The following is a 15,488-nucleotide window of genomic DNA, read 5'->3' as shown; positions in this document are numbered from 1 at the left end:
CCGAAAGCTTGAGAATATTGTCAAGCAAAGCTGATTCAAACACTTGGGAGAGTTTCACAAGGAGTGGATTGCAGCTGGAGTCATTGTATCAAGAGTCACCAAGCTCAGATGTCTTCAGGAAAAGGGCTACCAAGCCACTTCTGAAACAGACACAACATCAGAAGCATCTTACTTGGGCTAAGGAGAAAGAGAACTGGACTGTTGCTCAGTGATCCTCTTTTCAGATAAATTTAAATTTTGCATTTCATTTGGAAATCGATGTCTGGAGTCTGGAGGAAGACTGGAGAGGCACAGAACCCAAGCTGCTTGAAGTCCAGTTTGAAGTTTCCACAGTCAGTGATGATTTGGGGTGCCATGACGTCTGCTGGTGTTGGTCCATTGTGTTTTATCAAGTCCAGTGTCAATGCAGCCATCTACCAGGAGATTTGGGAGCACTTTATGCTTCTGTCTGCTGACAAGCTTTATGGTGTAACATCTGCTTATGATCCTTGATGGTCATTGGGACTTCATGTCCTAAGAGACCCTTTTAGCCTTTTGACATTTGCATATAATTCACAGCCTGGCCCCACACTCTACCTTTATATGGGTGCTAAATTGTCAGTGGTTGTCCCCCCCACTGTCAAAAAGATGCTAAACAGAATTGACTATCTGTTCTCTCCATCGGACTTCAAACATATTCCAGAGAACTAAATGACCCTCGGTACCAGGCCTGGCTGACCAGTGGACTACCCCCCCACGATTACAAGATACATAACACACACATAGAGACATTGTCTTTATTTAGACTATAATTAATCCATTACAAATGTATCTGGTATATGCATGTGTTGTTTGTATGTTTCCTTATTATATTAGCCTAGGTACCACTCGTTATTTGTATTAGTAAGCTGTAAACACTAATTTTCAAGTGTATGAATGGATCTCCGGTTTAATATATGTTAGATGTCTCTTTCTTGATATCAAAATTATCTGCTCTTTATTTCTCAAACAATGATGTATACTATCTGAACGTGAAACACATCATACAATTGTTACTGTACTGCGGGAAGAATTACACCGATTGAGCAGAACAGTCATAAAACATGCAAATGTGGTGTCAAGTGAGGCAAAGAAACACTTTGCCGCTGAAACTATGTGTCTTGTTTTGGTCAAACTAACCAAAAATGGGTGTTACAGGATCCAGATAAAACTTCTCCCACACCCAAAAGGCAAGTTCTTCTCTTTACCTTTGATGCCCTAGAGACACACATCACCGTGGAAACCTCGCAACTCCCCTTTCGGGGGGAGTCTGAGCTTCTGGCAGTTTTGAGTTCAGTAACTTTGGCGATTTAACTTCGGACCAATCAACCCGTGGCTGGGATTGCGAAACTTTCACTCCTAAAGGAATTCATCAAGAATCTACGCATTATACATGCACCAGGACACTTTTCTCAGCATCAACAAACCAGTGCAAGTAACCGCTTGTTAACTATTTAGATGCGCTTCTAGGCTTCGATCCCTTTTGATTAAGGTGATGTGATTCTCTCATGGTTCTAGCAGGTTGTGTTTAGCTGATGTGCAAATCCTGCCATTATGCTCTCTCTTGCGCGTGAGCGCTCTCTCTCTCTCTCTCTCTCTCTCTCTCTCCATGCCTTCCTTCCATTCGCATCTATGTTTAATGTATGTATGTTTGTGTCTAGTTCAATATTACATGTTCTTGAACTTTTCTGCTTTGCAAATCCTTTTTTTGATTGATCTTAGGAAATATTCTAATGTTTTGAGATAATGGATTTTGACTTTCATGAGCTGTAAGCTCTAATCGTCAAAATTAAAACAAAAACTTTTGAAATGTCTTACTTTACATGTAATGAATCTAAAATATATATGAAAGTTGAACTTTTTGAAAGAAGTTACAAAAAAAAATCCTTTTTTCACGATATTCTAATTTTTTTAGATGTACCTGCGTGTGTGTGTGTGTGTGTGTGTGTGTGTGTGTGTGTGTGTGTGTGTGTGTGTGTGAGTGATATATACACTGAATATCATATTCAGGTATTCAAAGAAATAAGTTTTCATCACTACCTTTACATACACTTAAAGTACAACTTTTTCTTTTTTCCACTTTGGTCTTGATTTATCTCAACTAGGACACCAAATGAGTACTTATTAAGTGATTAGTGTGAACACAAGAGTCTATCTAGGATGTTCTGCCTGGACTTTTGGCATTCTGAGGCCAAGGCACACCATCTGCCACACACACACACTCACACACACTCTCAAATACATACAACAACAATCTCACACTCTTACAGCCAGTCCCTCTCTAGATGCAGTGCAGCTGCAGTCTGTTTTTAGGTCTGCCAGATACAGAGAAGAGGGAAGAGAAAGAGAGGGAGGCAGGCCAACAGGTGGAGAAGAAAGATGGGAGAAATGTGAGGAGGAAAACAAGGTGACTGAAGAAAAAGGAAATGGGAGAGGTTCTGTGTTCTGTTGCCTAGCAACCGGCATTGTTCCATCTGGGGGGGGAGGGGGCTGTTGCAATTTTACTGCAAAGACCAGATTACATCGTGGCAGGTGCAAGTGATTGTCCCACATACACACACTATCTGTGCAGATAGACTTTCACTGAGATAATTCTCTTACAAATATGTGCTAAAAACATAGACGTGTGGGTGTGTGCCTGTGTGTGTGTGCACGGATGAAGTGATCAATGCTGCACACAGATCAGACACACAGGGATCATTTGGCTGTTAATAAGCCTCTGACTGTGTTTGCAGCTGCATTTGCATTCATATCTAAGGGTTTTCATGTAAGCAAAGTCATCTGTGTGTACCTGTGTTGATTGTATATCACAGCAGACTAGCTATATGCTACCTTGTCTCTCTTGTGTCTTTTCATGAGCATCTCTGCAGCACTCTCAGACCTCTTAGATTGTGGCTTAACCATTTGTTTATAAAAAAAAAAGAAAGAACTGAAAACAGTTTAATAAAGAGATTCATACAAAGAGGATGAAAAAGAGAAAGAGAGAGAAAGGCAGTCGGGCCCAAAACTTCACCAAAAAAAAAAAGTAATTAAAAATCGATTTTTAAAATCTTAAGAGTATGTGCACAATAAATGCAGTTATCAGTGTCAAAATGTCTGAGATGGCGAATTTAAAAAAAAAAAAAAAAAAAAAGTAGGGAATGTCATTTAATTGAAGCGAAAAGGGAATAAGTGGATTATTCCAGCACTACACATCAGCCAGTGGTTTAAGTGAGTGAAGTGACATACGGCCAAGTATGGTGACCCATACTCGGAATTCGTGCTCTGCATTTAACCCATCCAAAGTGCACACATACAGCAGTGAACACACACCCGGAGCAGTGGGCAGCCATTTATGTTGCGGCGCCCGGGGAGCAGTTGGGGGTTCGGTGCCTTGCTCAAGGACCTCGGTCGTGGTATTGAGGGTGGAGAGAGCGCTGTACATTCACTCCCCCCACCTACAATCCCTGCCGGCTAAAGACTCGAACCTGCAACCTTTGGATTATGAGTCCGACTCTATGTTATATGCTATATGTTATGTTGGTTTATGATAAAATAAAACATCATGGGCCAGATTTTCAAACCATTTTCATCATTAAAAGAATAAAAAAACAGTGAAACATTAATAATGAAAGGTGAGGACAGTTATTTGATGATTTGAGCTTTGTGACGGTGCATTATCCTGCTGGAAGTAGCCATCAGAAGATGGGTACACTGTAGTCATAAAGAGATGGACATGGTCAGCAACAAAACTCAGGTAGGCTGTGGACGTTTAAACGATGCTCAATTGCTACTAAGGGGCCCAAAGTGTGCCAAGTAAATATCCCCCACACATTACACCACCACAACCAGCCTGAACCGTTGAGACAAGGCAGGATGGATCCATGCTTGCATGTTCTTTACGCCAAATTCTGACCCTACCATCTGAATGTCACAGCAGAAATCGAGACTCATCAGACCAGGCAACGTTTTTCCAATCTTCTATTGTCAAATTTTGGTGAGCCTGTGCGAATTGTAGCCTCCGTTTCCTGTTCTTAGCTGACAGGAGCGGCACCCGGTGTGGTCTTCTGCTGCTGTATCCCATCTGCTTCAGGGTTCGACGTGTTGTGCATTCAGAGATGGTATTCTGCATACCTTGCTTGTAACGAGTGGTTATTTGGGTTACTGTTGCCTTTCTATCATCTCTAACCAGTCTGCCCATTCTCCTCTGACATCAACAAGGCATTTTCGTCCACTGGATATTTTCTCTTTTTTGGACCATTCTCTGTAAACCCTAGAGATGGTTGTGCGTGAAAATGCCAGTAGATGCCTTTCTTCCCCATTCTGATGCTCAGTTTGAACTTCAGCAAGTCGTCTTCACCACATCTAGATGCCTAAATGCATTGAGTTGCTGCCATGTGATTGGCTGATTAGTAATTAGTGTTACCAAACAATTGAACAGGTATACCTAATAAAGTGGCCGGTGAGTGTGTATGTGTATGTGTGTGTGTATATATATATATATATATAGTATCTCACAGAAGTGAGTACACCCCTCACATTTTTGTAAATATTTTATTATATCTTTTCATGTGACAACAATGAAGAAATTACACTTTGCTACAATGTAAAGTAGTGAGTGTACAGCTTGTATTACAGTGTAAATTTGCTGTCCCCTCAAAATAGCTCAAAACACAGCCATTAATGTCTAAACCGCTCGCCACAAAAGTGAGTACACCCTTAAGTGAAAATGTCCAAATTGGGCCCAATTAGCCATTTTCTATCCCCAGTGTCATGTGACTCGTTAGTGTTACAAAGTCTCAGGTGTGAATGGGGAGCAGGTATGTTAAATTTGGTGTTATCGCTCTCCCTCTCTTATACTGGTCACTGGAAGTTCAACATGGCACCTCATGGCAAAAATCTCTCTGAGGATCTGAAAAAAAGAATTGTTGCTATACATAAAGATGGCGTAGGCTATAAGAAGATTGCCAAGACCCTGAAACTGAGCTGCAGCACAGTGGCCAAGACCATACAGTGGTTTAAGAGGACAGGTTCCACTCAGAATAGGCCTCGCCGTGGTCGACCAAAGAAGTCGAGTGCACATGCTCAGCGTCATATCCAGAGGTTGTGTTTGGGAAATAGACGTATGAGTGCTGCCAGCATTGCTGCAGAGGTTGAAGGGGTGGGGGGGTCAGCCCTTTCAGTGCTCAGACCATATGCCGCACACTGCATCAAATTGGTCTGCATGGCTGTCGTCCCAGAAGGAAGCCTCTTCTAAAGATGATGCACAAGAAAGCCCGCAAACAGTTTGCTGAAGACAAGCAGATTCCTGGAAGAATGTCCTGTGGTCTGATGAGACCAAGATAAACTTATTAGGTTCAGATGGTGTAAAGCGTGTGGGGGCAACCAGGTGAGGAGTACAAAGACCAGTGTGTCTTGCCTACAGTCAAGCATGGTGGTGGGAGTATCATGGTCTGGGGCTGCATGAGTGCTGCCAGCACTGGGGAGCTACAGTTCATTGAGGGAACCATGAATGCCAACATGTACTGTGACATACTGAAGCAGAGACTGGGCCGCAGGGCAGTATTCCAACATGATAACGACCCCAAACACACCTCCAAGACGACCACTGCCTTGCTGAAGAAGCTGAGGGTAAAGGTGATGGACTGGCCAAGCATGTCTCCAGACCTAAACCCTATTGAGCATCTATGGGGCATCCTCAAACGGAAGGTTGAGGAGCACAAGGTCTCTAATATCCACCAGCTCAGTGATGTCGTCATAGCGGAGTGGAAGAGGACTCCAGTGGCAACCTGTGAAGCTCTGGTGAACTCCATCCCCAAGAGGGTTAATGCCAGTGTTGTGCAAGTTACTTCCAAACTGTAATACATTGTAGATGTCACGAATCTGGTCCATGCTCTCCCGGTTAACCACCACCAGAGGTCACCCGCTCACCACATTGACTTTCACTCACAACACACTGGACTCCATTTCCCACAATGCATTGCACAGATCACAGCTGTCACCATTCACACATCACACACCTGATGCTCATTTCACAATCACCACCACACACCATATAAGCCTGTTTCTGACCATGTTTCTTAATAAAGCTTTGCACATGGATCCGCACGTCTCACGTCTCGTCAGCCCCGTAACAGAATACTCGGCCACACAAGGATCCAGCGGCTTTTCAAGAGGACATTGGCCAGGTATGGACTGTGCACGACTGTTATTAACCCTCGAGCAGGGCTCGCGACCGCTCGAGGATTATATTCAGGAGTACTTAGACCTCGCCTATTTTTCTGATCTGCCGGACTACGCACTTATTGACTTTTTTTGTGAAGGCATTAATCAGCCGCTCCGGTCAAGGTTAATCCGCGAGGGTCCCCGTTCATCTCTCAGTCAATTTATGGACTATGCTTTACTGTGTGTGGGCTCCTCTTTTACTGTGGGTGTCGCGGAGGAACGCGACACCTCACTCACTCACAAAATGGCGGCAGCAACAGCACCCCTTCACGTCGCTGCCAAGCCAGAGTCTGCTCACGTCGTCGCTGCCAAGCCAGAGTCTGCTCACGTCTCCGCTGTCAAGCCAGAGTCTGCTCACGTCTCCGCTGTCAAGCCAGAGTCTGCTCACGTCTCCGCTGTCAAGCCAGAGTCTGCTCACGTCGTCGCTGTCAAGCCAGAGTCTGCTCACGTCGTCGCTGTCAAGCCAGAGTCTGCTCACGTCGTCGCTGTCAAGCCAGAGTCTGCTCACGTCGTCGCTGTCAAGCCAGAGTCTGCTCACGTCGTCGCTGTCAAGCCAGAGTCTCTTCAAGCCTCCGCCGAACTGCCAGAGGCTGTTACCACAGATTCAAGGTCAGTCCTTCGAGTTCTGATATCCAGTGTGATGGACCCACCACTGATGTCAGTGCGAGTAGCTGGCATTACCAGGGCCTCAACCCTGGCTGTTACAGAGACTGTTCCCCTGACCTCAGTGCTTCCCGTTATGGCGGTTGCCATTTTGAGTGTGTGGGCTGCACACTGTGCTCCTGAGGCCTCTCCTGTCCACGAGTCTGCTCCAGTGCCTCCAGAGGTGGTGGCTTTCGCTGCAGAACCTCCCGAAGTGGTGGCACCCGTCCCTGAACTCGCTGTCTGCCCTGTCATGGCCACGGAGGCCGTTCCTGACCTCATGGTCTGCCCTGTCACGGCCATGGAGGCCGTTCCTGACGTCACTGTCTACCCTGTCACGGCCACGGAGGCTGTTCCTGAACTCACTGTCTGCCTTGTCACGGCCACGGAAGCCGTTCCTGACCTCATGGTCTGCCCTGTCATGGCCATGGAGGCCGTTCCTGAACTAACGGTCTGCCCTGTCACGGCCACGGAGGCCGTTCTTGAACTCACTGTCTGCCCCGTCACGGCCATGGAGGCCGTTCCTGAACTCACTGTCTGCCCCGTCACGGCCATGGAGGCCGTTCCTGAACTCACTGTCTGCCCTGTCACGGCCATGGAGACCGCCCCTGAACTCACTGTCTGTCCTGTCACGGCCAAAGAGGCCGTCTGTGAGCTCACGCCCTGTCCTGTCACGGCTAAAAAGGCTGTCTGTGAGCTCTCGCCCTGTCCTGTCACGGCTAAAGAGGCCGTCTGTGAGCTCTCGCCCTGTCCTGTCACGGCTAAAAACACCGTCTATGAATCCTCGTCCTGCCCTGCCACGCCCCCTGAGATCATGAATGCTCTCCCTGTATTGTCTGTCTCTGCTCTCCCTGTGTTGTCTGTCTCTGTTTCCCCCAGATCTCAGACTCTGCCATGGTTTCCTGCCCAGTCTGCTTCCTGGCGAGGGTCTTCTGCTCAGGTCTGGTGGTCCTCTGCCCCGCCATGGGGGTCTTCTGCTCGGGTCTGGTGGTCGTCTGCTCCGCCGTGGTGGTCTTCTACTCTGGTCTGGTGGGCTCCTGGTCCGTCTACTCCGCCCTGGTGGGCTCTTGCTCGGGTCAGGTGGTCGTCTGCCCCACCATGGTGGTCTTCTGCTCGGGTCTGGTGGTCGTCTGCTCCGCCGTGGGGGTCTTCTGCTCGGGTCTGGTGGTCGTCTGCTCCGCCGTGGTGGTCTTCTACTCCGGTCTGGTGGTCATCTACTCCGCCCTGGTGGGCTCCTGGTCCGTCTGCTCCGCCCTGGTGGGCTCTTGCTCTGTCCTGGTCTCCGGTTCCGCCTGGGTGTCCTGCTCTGCCGGTTCTGCCTCAGTCCCCGGTCTTCCCACTTCCTCACGGACCTGGCCCTCCGTCCCTCCCCCTGTTCCGCCTCCACTCCACCGCCCTCCTGGAGTATTTAGGAGCGTCTGGAAGCCGCTCCTTGGGGGGGGGCTATGTCACGAATCTGGTCCATGCTCTCCCGGTTAACCACCACCAGAGGTCACCCGCTCACCACATTGACTTTCACTCACAACACACTGGACTCCATTTCCCACAATGCATTGCACAGATCACAGCTGTCACCATTCACACATCACACACCTGATGCTCATTTCACAATCACCACCACACACCATATAAGCCTGTTTCTGACCATGTTTCTTAATAAAGCTTTGCACATGGATCCGCACGTCTCACGTCTCGTCAGCCCCGTAACAGTAGATTACTTGTTACTGTTATTTAAAAGTAATTCCTTACCTTACAATATTACGGTCTCAGAATTGTAATGCGTTACATGACTCCTGTATTACTTTTGAGTTACTTTCACCAAAAGTACAGAAGTAGAACTTAACATTCTAAAATGACAAAATGTACTAGAGTACTTTTTTTTTCAATGGAAACAACTTACGCCATAATTTTTACTCATAAGAGTAATACATCATTCGGAACTATAAAGGGTCTACTTTTGTTTGTGTGCACTCACAATATCAACAAAACGTCGTGCTTTTATCTTGAACAGGAGCGCTTCACAAAAATTAACCGAAAGTCATCAAATACATGCCTCACAGACATGATAAATACATCTATAGAAAGCTTTAAATTACTATTTAATGAAATAAAAACAAAAACTATTTACTATAATCGTTATTCGTGAAGATGCACTTCTCTCTAAAGGCGCGTCAAACGAGGAGATGACGAATTCTTACATGGTAATTACTTTTGCTGGGGCTTTTGCTTTATTGTGTGTATTTGAACGCAGAACTCTTCATCTGTGCTGACAGCTCGCTGCTGCTGCGGACACTAAACACTGTCGAGCCGCTCTTGACAGTCGCAGTAGCACGGACTCAGTGTGATATACTGATAAACATTTCCTATTATTATCAGTATAGAAAAGAGTTATGCTGCTTAATATTTTTGTGAAAGCAATCACTGATACAAAAGAACAGCATTTATTTGCCATAGAAATCTTTTGTAACAGATGTAAAAGTATTTACTGTAATTTTTGATCAATGTAAGGCATCCTTGCTAAAAAAAAAAAAAAAAAAAAAAACGTACTGACCCCGAACTTATGAACAGTAGGAAGCATATTAGAATTATATATTTAAAAAAGTACAATTCCAGTACAGGTTCTCAAATTTTTATGCTGATAATGTAATTAGCAATAATATTTTAGAGAAATGCATTTTAGTAGACTTTTGGACCCTATTGTATAGCTGTACTCTTTAATGTCTTCCACATGACACAGGTGGTCTCACATTCATGGCATATCTTGTTTTTCTCCTCAGCTCATCTCCAGTGATGCAGACGGGGCCATACAGAGAGCTGGGCGATTCAGAGTGGAGAACGGTTCAATAGATGAGGTAACGTGTGTGTGAGATACTTGTGTAAGTGTGTGCGCGTGCGTGTGCATGCGTGTGTGTGCGTGCACTGTATATAATGGATTGCAATAGACTCTAAAGTGGCTAGAGGTTAAACAGCTCTACAATTATTGAAGTTCTTTTGACCATGGAGAGATTCATCTGGCAGTGAGCAACAAATCAAAACTGCCAGCTTTTGTGTTTTGTGAGCGTGTCTGTAGGTGTTTCAGTGAAACACACATGCATCAGCAAAAACAACAATCAAAGCCAAGTTATTCAATCAGTCCCCAATGTTCTTGCTCTCCTTTTCTCCCTCCATCCACTTGTCCTTTTCATTTCAAGCACCAGACTGTAGCTATGACAACCTCCAATGCTTTATCCCAGCAAAACAGACCTCTGATTGGTTGTTAATGATTTAGGGTGGACTGTCACCATAGTGATTAGGGTTCTTTTGAGTATATAGGGAGGCTGTTGTTTGTGTTGAGTTGTTTAGAATTTGTCAGCATGAAAATATCAATTGGAATTTGTGCTGGAACATGATGGCATTGATTACTGGATAAACAGAGGTATAGACATGTTTGTGTTCGCATGCATGTGTGTGCTTTACGACAAAGCAATAAAAAAATATTAAGAGTTTCAGGCTAGTTGACAAAACAGTCACTTGCCCTTTTGAGCCAGTGTTGCTTTGTGGCTGAAATTTTACACTTCATCCATTTTTGGATACAAAGGTTTGTATTTTATGACCTATACTATATTTAGGGTGACTATAAAACCTATTTTTCTGTACATGACAGGGATTTCTAAATAACCTAAAATGTCTGGGTTTTGGCTTTGTTTTCCTTTTGTTTTCATAGTTGCTGAAGTTAATGAGTGAAAAGTAGTTTGACCAATAGAGTGCAGGCATTAGCTTGTATAGATTTGCACAAAACGTTTGCAATATTTGCTATATAAATGTCAAAAAACTATTGAGAAATGGTGTTTCCAATAACCGATGTTATGCGACTAAAACGTAATTTGTTCCTCTCACGTGAAGTCATGACAACGGATATTGGTAGGTTTACATATATCAAAGCTACCACACTAGTCATTAATTTTAATCGAAGGCGACACACAGTAGGTGTGTCTCTTTAGCGAAGCAGCACAAAGAGTCGCTTCTGGAACGTGCCGGAGTGGCTGGTATAAACACAAGCATTAACTAGAGTGGCCGCAATCAAATCCGGTGGCCGTGTCGGCGCTGTAATGTGCCGCAGACTTGTGCAGTGTAAATAAGGGTTTATCCAAGCAGTAATGACTAGGAAAGCCCCTTATACTTGAGAGGGGTTTCCTGGAGGTTATAGTACATTAAAAGAATGATCATGTGGGTTTTACTTAAACGCCAGGTAACCTGTAAATGCAAAAAAAGTAAATGTTTTATCATTACAGTTTTGTGAAATATTCCTTTTTTTCGAATTGCCTGAAAAACCGCCTCATGAGAGCGTAAATATATTATGCAATATATGGGAGTTTTTGAGAAACTGATGTTTCCACTGGGCATGTTTTCAATTCGCAATTTTAGTTTGCAAAACTGACAAATCATGGCATGCGAGACCTACAGAGTATGATCAAACAATGCACAAATACGCCTACATATAATGTATGGGAACCCTACAGAGGATGTCAATAACAGGATAAAGTCAAAACCCAGACATTTTAGGCAACACAGAAATCCTGGCCAGAACATGTCCAGAACAAAGATGATGCATTCTCGCCCAATTGTTTGTTGCAATTTTTATTGGTTTGTCTAGATAATAGATCATATTATCTAGCTGGCTAACATAGAGATTTTCTTGAATTTGCAAGAATAATTTGTGATAGTCTTGAGCATGCAAGTAAAAAAAAAACATTTTAAAAATTAATCAGTAATGTTTTACATTTTATACCATCACTTTCCAGTCAAAATGCGACTATGAAGTAAAATTACAGCTGTATCATTTAATGATCATTTAATTTTTGTGAGTAAACAAAAATTGTAAAGAAAACATTATATATGAAATATAAAGTTATTTATATATTTCTATATACGTATATAAAAAATCTGATCTTGGTTAAATTCTTGGGGGACTTTTTTTGTAGGCCTCTGACTACACGCCTGGAACATGGAGGCGAACTGATGTCCATTTGGAGAACCCAGAGTATCACACCAGATGGTACTTCAAGTACTTTCTGGGAAAAGGTGGGATTCCACTGCCAAGTATAGAATATGCACACATACACGCGCGCGCTCGCACACACACACAAACTTGCAAATTCTCTTGTATACACATACTTTGCATGCACACATGTCCATGCTGGGATTTGATTTCTTTTTACTCGGTAGAGCATAATGAAGAGAATTACACCGTTTTCAGTCTATGGAAAAGAAAAACGTTCATTACATAGCGAATAACTGAACAGTTTGAGAATAGTCAAAGTAGGGTTAGGATTTGAGTTCTTATTAAGAACCAATTCCATTTTACCATACCATTTACAAGCTATACGCTTCATCACTCTTTTTTTCTTGTCTTTCTTTTTCTCCCTTCCTCACACAAAAACGAACACTGTTGTTCCCACGTCTCTTTAATTGATTTAAATCACTGCAAATACCTTTCATTCAATGAGAGGGTGATTGAATGAGAGAGGGGGAGAGAGATCAAATATGCTCCAGAAGAAGGGTGGAGGTGCAGAGACAGACCAGATCTTGTCTTCTAATTGGATTTCAGCCTCTTTTCATTTGTCTTCTGCCTATAAACCTGGTCTGTCTCAGTCCAAAATATTCTCCTCAAACAGCAGGCTTCCATCCCTTCCTTCCTCTTTCCCTCTTATTCTGATGCGCCAGGAATAGATCTAAATAAACAGGCATCTTCACAGTCACGTCTCTGAGGACAGTTCAGATGGTCACAGCACTTTGGTGTGGCATCTATCAGCAATATTGCACAGGCAGCACATCAAGAAGGCAGAAAAGAAAATGGCTCCAAAAATGTTATATGCGTCGACCAATTTTTTTGTGTACACTACCATTGAAATGTTTAGGGTCAGTAATTGACGGCACACTATATTAATGTAAAATGACAGCAAAGACATGTATAACGTTACAAAAGATTTCCTTTTATTTTATAATGCTGGTTTGTTGAAGTTTCTATTCCTCAAAGAATCATTAAGTTTCCACTTCTTTCAAAAAATCTTACTGAACTTTATGATCGGTAGTGTATATCTTGCCTCTGTAAATTAATTGAGACATTCAAGTACATCACATTTAAACCAAATAGCAATGTGCATTTAATAACTAATGAAATAAAAAGCAGAGAAAGTGACTCTCCTTTCATTCTGTAGTTCATCAAAACTACGTGGGGACGGATGCAGAGAAGAATCCCTTCTTCCTGTCTGTGGTTCTGTCAGACCAGAACAACCAGAGGGTCCCACAGTATCGAGCCATCCTGTGGCGCAAGACGGTGAGTCAACCAGTGACAGGTGTGCATGTGTGTGCGTCACTTTTGCTCTGTGCAGTGACTCACATAACAGATTGACCTCTTCATGAAGCGACTCTACATTGTTTGGCTCTGTTGTCTCAAAGGCCAGCATGTGAAGACTAAATGCCTAAAAAAACCTGAATAGCACAGTGACACGGTATTAAATGTCACTTTCCTATGAGCAACAAAACCCTGTGTCGTAGCCTCCAGCAATACTGGCTTGCTGTCATGTTATGCCATGTCATATTTCGCTTCATATTCGTATAATTTGCAAAATGTGTCCTTCTCCTTTAGGGTACTTTAAAAATCAGCCTTCCATACAGTCCGACAAAAACACTATCAGTCAAATCTATATTAAGGTAAGTCTGTTTATAATGCATCCTGCTTGCCAGTAAACAAATGCACATGCGAACATTTAATATGAGCGAAATAGATTAAAATGCATTGCATTCATATGACCCTTTTGCCCTCCAGTGCCATGAACGTGGATCGTTTTGAAAAGGGCCCGAGGGAGATCCTTAACCCAGAGATTCAGAAGGTGCCCACCCACACCTGTCAATCAACATCACATGTTGTCTGCTCTGTTAATTATGCTCTGGTTTGTTGTTCTGCTTAATAATCATCCAAACGCAGGCGCTGTGTGAGCTGCTGTTGCTCCAGAGAGCTTTGCCTTTGTGGAAATGTGTGCCGCTAATCAAAGGCCATTGTCAGCAGCATTCAGATATTTGAATGCATGAACACGCTCTCTGTAATGTTTGTGTAACCCACACTATCAGTGCTCCTAACTGGTGTTTAGAAATTGAACCTCCTTGGAAAGTGAGATATATTTCATGTTTTGAACTTTTTTTTTATTTTTTATTATTATTGTTGTTGGCAGGACTTACTGGTGCTGGAGGAGCAAGAGGTGTGTACTGTCAAAAGTGTGTGTATGTGTTTGATTTATGTATGCAATGCAAATAAATGACCTTCTTAATGATTTCTGTATCAGTTTGTTGATGAATTCCCAATGTATGCTCCTCACATATGTTTGTATGTTCTCACAGGGCAGTGTAAACTTTAAATTTGGTGTTCTTTATGCCAAAGATGGACAGTTGACAGATGATGAAATGTTCAGCAATGGTGAGCACAGAACCACTCCTAATATGCTTGTAATACTAAATATTTTGTTTGTTCCCTTTCTACTGACAATATTAGTGCTGTGCACACTGTTAAACAATAATTACCAATAGCCAAATAGATGCAGATTTTTATTTTATTTTATTTGAATGTTGTTGCAATCAGAAATATACCATATTAATAATGACAAGTGAAGTGAAGATGAAGTGAAGTGACATGCAGCCAAGTATGGTGACCCATACTCGGAATTCGTGCTCTAAATTTAACCCATCCAAAGTGCACACACACAGCAGTGAACACACACACACCGTGAACACACACCCGGAGCAGTGGGCAGCCATTTATGCTGGGGGGCCTGGGGAGTAGTTGTGGGTTCGGTGCCTTGCTCAAGGGCACCTCAGTCGTGGTATTGAGGGTGGAGAGAGTGCTGTACATTCACTCCCCCCACCTACAATTCCTGCTGGCCCAAGACTCGACCTTTGGATTACGAGTCCGCCTCTCTAACCATTAGGCCACGACTTCCCAAATGCAATTAATTATAATTCACCTTCATTTTAGAATCTGCATGTGAACAGCATAAGGTGGCTCCCTTGATGTTTGATAAATTTATTAATGCTCTGTGTTCATTATGGTTTTGTACCCCCCCCCCCAGAATCAGGAAGTGAGAATTTTGATAAATTTCTGAATCTCCTTGGTGACACGATCTGTCTGCATGGCTGGGCAGGGTATCGAGGAGGACTGGACACTAAGAGTAGGACAAAAAAAAAAAACATCTTTACAGATTAACAGAAGAATATTTTTTTTCCTTTCAAGTGAATTCTGCTTATTCATGCGCTCTCTTTATCCATTTAGACGACACTACAGGAATAAATTCAATCTACACAGTCTATCAGGGTCATGAGCTCATGTTCCATGTTTCCACCATGTTACCTTATTCTAAAGAGAACAAGCAACAGGTAAGATAAACAACACATAAGCTACAAGATGCACAGTATATATGTACCATATTGTTTTTTGACCAATATTTTTTCATTTTTATTTACACTACCATTCAAAAGTTTGGGGTATTTTATTGTACATCATAATGTTGTGCCTAAATTCACTTTCATTGAAAATTACTAATTTTACTTTTTAATGTTTTGATTTTAATTTACTTTAATTTTAATGTCATTTA

General features: G+C 43.0%; 1 protein-coding gene across 4 annotated transcripts in view; it reads left to right on the top strand.

Moving 5' to 3' along the window:
- Positions 1 to 15,488, top strand: part of LOC306869971 (GTPase-activating Rap/Ran-GAP domain-like protein 3) — a gene marked incomplete at its 5' end in the record, with an annotated part of 64,694 nt that overhangs the window by 29,708 nt on the left and 19,498 nt on the right. For all 4 annotated transcript variants that reach the window (XM_079416958.1, XM_079416957.1, XM_079416960.1 and 1 more), the window contains 9 exons: positions 9,642 to 9,716; positions 11,826 to 11,925; positions 13,062 to 13,180; positions 13,493 to 13,557; positions 13,673 to 13,736; positions 14,076 to 14,102; positions 14,242 to 14,317; positions 14,967 to 15,065; positions 15,167 to 15,270. In XM_079416958.1, coding sequence (XP_079273084.1) covers positions 9,642 to 9,716; positions 11,826 to 11,925; positions 13,062 to 13,180; positions 13,493 to 13,557; positions 13,673 to 13,736; positions 14,076 to 14,102; positions 14,242 to 14,317; positions 14,967 to 15,065; positions 15,167 to 15,270 — 729 coding nt within the window. The remainder of the gene's footprint in view (positions 1 to 9,641; positions 9,717 to 11,825; positions 11,926 to 13,061; positions 13,181 to 13,492; positions 13,558 to 13,672; positions 13,737 to 14,075; positions 14,103 to 14,241; positions 14,318 to 14,966; positions 15,066 to 15,166; positions 15,271 to 15,488) is intronic.

This window comes from Barbus barbus (genome assembly GCF_936440315.1).
Source record: "Barbus barbus genome assembly, chromosome: 5".
Taxonomy (NCBI): Eukaryota; Metazoa; Chordata; class Actinopteri; order Cypriniformes; family Cyprinidae; genus Barbus; species Barbus barbus.
This window is presented reverse-complemented; position numbering and strand designations above follow the sequence as displayed.